Source organism: Plectrocnemia conspersa, unplaced genomic scaffold (genome assembly GCF_051122295.1).
Source record: "Plectrocnemia conspersa isolate PC_06_02 unplaced genomic scaffold, ASM5112229v1 ptg000002l, whole genome shotgun sequence".
Lineage (NCBI taxonomy): Eukaryota > Metazoa > Arthropoda > Insecta > Trichoptera > Polycentropodidae > Plectrocnemia > Plectrocnemia conspersa.
Window position 1 is genome coordinate 18,015,468 of NW_028277166.1, and position 6,006 is coordinate 18,021,473.

The window sequence follows — 6,006 nt, forward strand, 5'->3', positions numbered from 1 at the left end:
TGTAATAACTGGCAATATACTCCCGTTTGACATTTGCGCTTGTCAGTCGAAAATGTCGTCGAGAGCTAAGGGCGGTGTTCTAGATCGGCCGTTGAGCCGCGGAAAGGGGGAAGTGGCTCTCAGCTGTTATGCCCTTCTCTTCTCGGAACTCGTTCAGTATTGTCTGAATAGGGTCTACACCGTTCCCGAATTGCAAAACAAGTAATACGCGTTCCCCTTTTAGAAATCGACTGAGACAAGTTGAAACTTGCAGTGGTACCGTTATAAATAAATCTCACCTCACGGATGATGACCTCATGTTGCGTTCACGTTTGAACATGTCAACATGCACAAACAACTATCTAATACTACGTTAATTATAAATTATTTTTTATATTTTTTTTATAAATATAATCCATTGAAAATATCAAATAATTAGATCTTGTATACTGTACATAAATATTTGATATTTACTCTATACAATGTATAGAGTAAAATATAATTTATCTATTAGTCTACTGATGAAAATGTATTCCGATATGATTTCACTGAAATAACATTTTAAAGATTTTGGTCTAAGCACATTAAAGAGGTCAATAAAATAATAGAGATTGTAGATGTGACTTCTTCGTCACAAATCTGCCTTCAATTTGTAAATAAATAGTCGTTAGGAATTGTACGGTGGGTAATTAAATTAAATTGCTAACTGATACCAATTGCTGAATAACATTAGAGTATTGTTATGCAATAACTTCTATCCTTGGTGTTTTTCTTTAACCACTTCACCCTTTTATACGCACGGGCGCTTTCAAAATGTTTTTGGCGTTAGACGCATGCATGCAACGGGCGCGTGTGAACTCTATATTAAAAAAAAACCGCTCTGCGTAATACCTTGCGTTACTACGAATTCTCTCATATGTAGGTTTGTATCGAAGACATTTGATCCTCATAAATTAAATTAAAAAAATGACACTTTACGACAGGGGTAGCCAACCCGCGGCTTGCTTTGAACATTTTTATTTATATATTTCTTATATTTAATTTTTAGTATTATATATTTTTTACAATTAACGTTTAGTATCATTATTATTATATTATTTATGTTTACATGTAAGAATAATAGTAAACACAATAATAATAACTTATTACGTTTTAATTTTTCACCCCAAAAAATGTCTATAGTGTATCAAAATCTAATATGGGGATATATAATTTTATATGTGGCTCGCATTTCCGTTATGATGCATTTCCAAAGTAGTAGCAAGATCATTTGGGTTGGCTACCCCTGCTTTACGATGCTAGTATTTTTTTACACGTTTCTATCTATGCATTCTCTCACATGTGCATTTATATTGAAGACATTTACCCCTCATAAATCAAATAAAAAAACTGACACTTTATGATGCTAGTATTTATTTTACACGATCAGGTTGCTTTCATTTAGATTGCTTTCATTTCACCCACTTCCATGGACTGCGGAAATTATCAGACAATTCGAATATATTTACTTTATTTCTGGATGTCATCATAAATTAGGTAACAAAACAGAAACCATAAGTTTCAAATATTTTCTCAGAAGATCTATTCATTCAGAACTGCGTATTATAACCAGATGGTAAAATATATTCGTGTAAAATCCACAAAAATCAGAACCAAAATTTAGTTTGTTTGACGCGAATGGGGAAAAAATTAGAAGAGACGCGCAATACCATTGTCCAGAATGCATGGTTGCTTTATGCATTACACCTTGTTTCAAAAATCACCATACTGTTTTATAAGGTAATTTTTTTTATTTGACAACAAACATTACGTAACATACACACACATACATATGTATTTCTATGTTATGTTAAGAGTTTGGATGAAAAGAAACAGCAAAGGAGGCAACTCATAATTTTTATTAATTAAATTTTTTTTTTTAAAAGTGTAATAATAATAATAATTATGAATAAATAATTTTAAACTGATTTTTTTCATCATTCTCATAACACATTGCATAATAAATCGCAATAAAAAAAGGTGATTATTTTGGACCATTTTTTTAAAATAATCCCGAGGATGAAGTGGTTAATGGTAAATTAATGGTAACCTTCAATTTTTACATTAATGACACATAAAGGCGAGTTTACACGAGTCACTCTGGATGATCATCACAGATGAATCATCAAAAGTGATCTGTAATAAATACACCTTAAATAGTGAATCATCGATAGTACTACCTGTACTTTTTGTTCAAACTAGAATCTAGATAAATCTTAGCGAATGATAAGTCAAAGTGAACTGTGTAAACAAACGTTTACTTCAGTGCTCACTCAAAAATTTACAGAATCTGCAAATATGATCACCAATATATTATAACAAGCTATACTTAGCAATGACTGTTCTTTATATTTATAATAATTCACGTATATTATTATTGTGTACCCTAATTTAATAGATTATTAATTTTTTTAGATTAGCTATTAAGCTAAATAAATTAATAAATAAATAATTGTGTCAAGAATTACACATATAATAATTTCATATGTAACATCTAGTTACTTTGTACAAAGCCTCCTAAAATACTCTTTTATTTAAAAAAAAACTTAAATCTTAGCTTCTAGACATTTTCTCTTTAATAAACTGTGCTATTTTAACAAGCAGATTTTGAAACATATATATTTACTGATATTCTCAGATGATTTTTTTAATGTTTATTTATTGTAGTCTTCCATTGTAGCTCGATTTTATTTTAATTATTCATCATAATATTCATTGGTAAGCTTAAAAAACTCGGAATACCTAATCTGCGATGATTGATCAGAATTATTATTATATGATAATCACTGAATCTGATCACCCAGACACTATAACTTTAAGAACACTATGATCTATATTGGATTCAAACCCAAGTCTTTCAGGTAATAGTCACTGACTTAATTCCACTGGTGTATTGTGCTGGTTTTATATATCTTTATCTTTTGCGAACCTAATGATGTTGTTTTATCAACCAATGTTTTTTTTCCTATTTCTTATTCTCTCGACGAAATTTACGCATTTAAACAAATAATCACAAATTCACTTCATGCTTTTTGGTATGTAATGAGTAATTCACTTTTAATGTAATGTGTAAACAAAAAAATAATTCCTGACGATTCATCTACAATAATTATTCAAGTGATCTGTGTAATTTTAACTGTAGGTAACTAGCAGATTCCCAAAATATGGTGAGATGGAAACTTTTCAATCTTATTACCCCGGAAGATTTAAATTGATCTTCTATGGGTTAACATTATCGTTATTTCTCTCTTAAACAAAAATTAAAATTCATCAGCTAGTTAAATAATCTATTATGATCGAATTTTACTCTTTTAAAAAATATATTCTGGAGCATCGTCATTACGTAAATTGTAAGATTCTAAATTATTTAATGTCAATCTTTTTTACTTTCACTATTTCACTATTGCTTTTTGTAAAATCTGTTATATTTTTATCACTGAATTTTCCTTCTTTTTCATTGCTGCATTCAACGAATTTAATAAACACAAATATAATTGTCAAATTGTCTTTTTAAAATTGTGTTTTAAGGCATTGAAATTTCATTTATTAAATTTTTAAAAACCACAAACATTGAAAAATGCTTGTGAATCGCAACGACAATGCCATCAATGTTAATCAATAACAGATCTAATCTATTTTAAGCCATATTCTATAAGATTATTTTAATAAAAATATCAAGTAAATTAAATGATCTTCTCCGTTGATATCAAAAATCCATAAAAACAATAAAATGTTATTAAAATATCATTAGCTATTTCTAATGAAATACTGTTAAAAAAAAATTATTTAAATGCTCTCACCTACCACGTAGCTATAGTTTTTAATTATTCTAAGATAAATATAATCAAACCTTTTTAAGGCGGTATAAGTACGGCGTATACGGAATATTTCTATTTCATTACTGACTAAAGTGCGACTTCGTTATAATAACAAATTTTGCACTTTGTGCCACATAGATAATATAACTGGATCTTGGATTAAATGCTGATTTTAATGGTCATTATGCTTTCATTCTTGGTCATTATGTTTTTTTTAGATATTAATTTCCTCGTTTGTTTAAATGCATTTTTTTAAAAATGCTTGAAAAATATTTTAAACATAATCTAAATAATTATAAATATTTCAGATTGGCAGAAATGGGACAAGACGTTGGCAGTCGAATAATAGATCTATATTTTGTTCGCGAACGAAATAGTAAACGTGAAAGAAAATTTTTGCACATGTTGAATTTTATACGCTCTACATTGTGGAAGGTAAATTAATTTCTCATGATTACTTTATAATTTGATCTAAATACTATAAGTGTATATTCATTTATAGACTTTATTTGGTCGAGAAGCTGATAAATTAGAACGAGCCAACGACGACGATCGAACTTTCTACATCATGGAAAAAGAGGCATTGGTATAATTCTCAATCGATTCATTATATAATACTTACGCAAATAAATTAATTTATATTTTATTAAGGTCAATAAATACATCAGTGTTCCAAAAGATAAGGGTACACTGAACTGTGCCACTTTCAATGCTGGTATTATCGAGGCTGTTCTTACAAAGAGTGGCTTCGTGAGTATATTAAATTGTACAATTTTGTTAATTCATAAAGTTATCTTTATTAAAAATATGTTTTATTATTTACAGCCTGCCAAAGTTACGGCCCACTGGCATGAAGGTACCACATACATGGTAAAATTCGACGAGACTGTTATCACACGCGATAAAATGTTAGATGACATTAATTGAATTTGTTGTATTATATTTATTGAAAAATTTAAGTTTTATTTTAATTATTAATAAGTAATAAAAAGTATAATGTATTAAACTTTATTTTATTTTACAAAAAAAGTAATCCCTATTTTTTGTGATGCTTTATTTATTAATTTATTATTTTTCGTTCTATTATTTTAATGGAATTTGTCGAGTATTTTATATGTGTATATCTCAGTAATATACAAAAACCTTTTATTGTGTTGTATCGGTACATGGTATATCTGTTTTATAAATATTTATTAAAAATTCAAGTAAATAAATTAAGTAATGTGTTGTAAAAAATTGTATATTAAAATCTTAGGTTTGAAAATGGATAATATCATTAGGTTGTATTATCAATTTGTGATTAAAACATGGTATAACGTCAACCGAGATTTTAATGAAGTAATGAATGTGTAGTGAAAATCAGCCTACATTTATAACTAAAAAAATTGGTTACAAATTTTAAACATTGTTATAGAAGCTTCCGTAGCTAACGCTTAATAGTGCTACGACACCAAAAATCATTAATAAAATGCATCATATTATTTTAGTATTACATTTTACGTTGAGTAGTGCTACACAGCGAGACATGTACTAATACCATCATTGCCGTTTTATTGTAATCTTTGAGAATCCTAGTATTATGTGCGGGGCCAAACTAATTATTTATGCATTATAAATGCTTTTATTAGTCCTGTTCAAAATTTATTTTATTACTTGCCTGTATACAATATTTTTAGTCTCTTGTCTTCACCTATTGGACGTAATCTGTCGTCAGCCCGTCGCTGTTTAGTTTATCTTACAAGTTGAAAATAGCATTGTTTATTTAAAAATGACATGTGCAAATGTCACGTAGCTACTGTACACCGTTTGGAAGTTCTTGTGACAGACACATGTATTTTCTGTTTTATAGAACAGATTCTGCTCTTCTTTGTTTCATGACAAAATGTTGGATTTCTTGTGAATAATCTTTATGAATAATTAGTACGGCTAGAGAATTCAGCGATCTTGACCAGTCTAATTTCTTAAAAGTATTTTTATACGTTTTAGAGTGTTACAGCGTTCGGCATCAGCTGTAGATACAGGTGTTACTAAAATAATATTAATTAATTTTGCCACTTCGCAATAGGTGCCAATTAATTATTTTATATAAGTTGGGATGAGGCGTTGATGTTGGGTATATAACAAAAAGTTTAATTTTCATACAACATTTAATTTGGATATCAACTTGTCT

The 6,006-nt window shown here is 28.5% G+C and overlaps 1 protein-coding gene across 1 annotated transcript; it reads left to right on the forward strand.

Moving 5' to 3' along the window:
• Trs31 (trafficking protein particle complex subunit 31) lies at positions 1-4,842 on the forward strand. The gene is made up of 5 exons (XM_088205590.1): positions 1-201; positions 4,145-4,271; positions 4,339-4,422; positions 4,488-4,586; positions 4,662-4,842. The coding sequence occupies exons 1-5, from the start codon at positions 53-55 to the stop codon at positions 4,761-4,763; spliced, it is 561 nt and encodes a 186-aa protein (XP_088061716.1). The 5' UTR covers positions 1-52; the 3' UTR covers positions 4,764-4,842.
• The last annotated feature ends 1,164 nt before the right edge of the window (positions 4,843-6,006 follow it).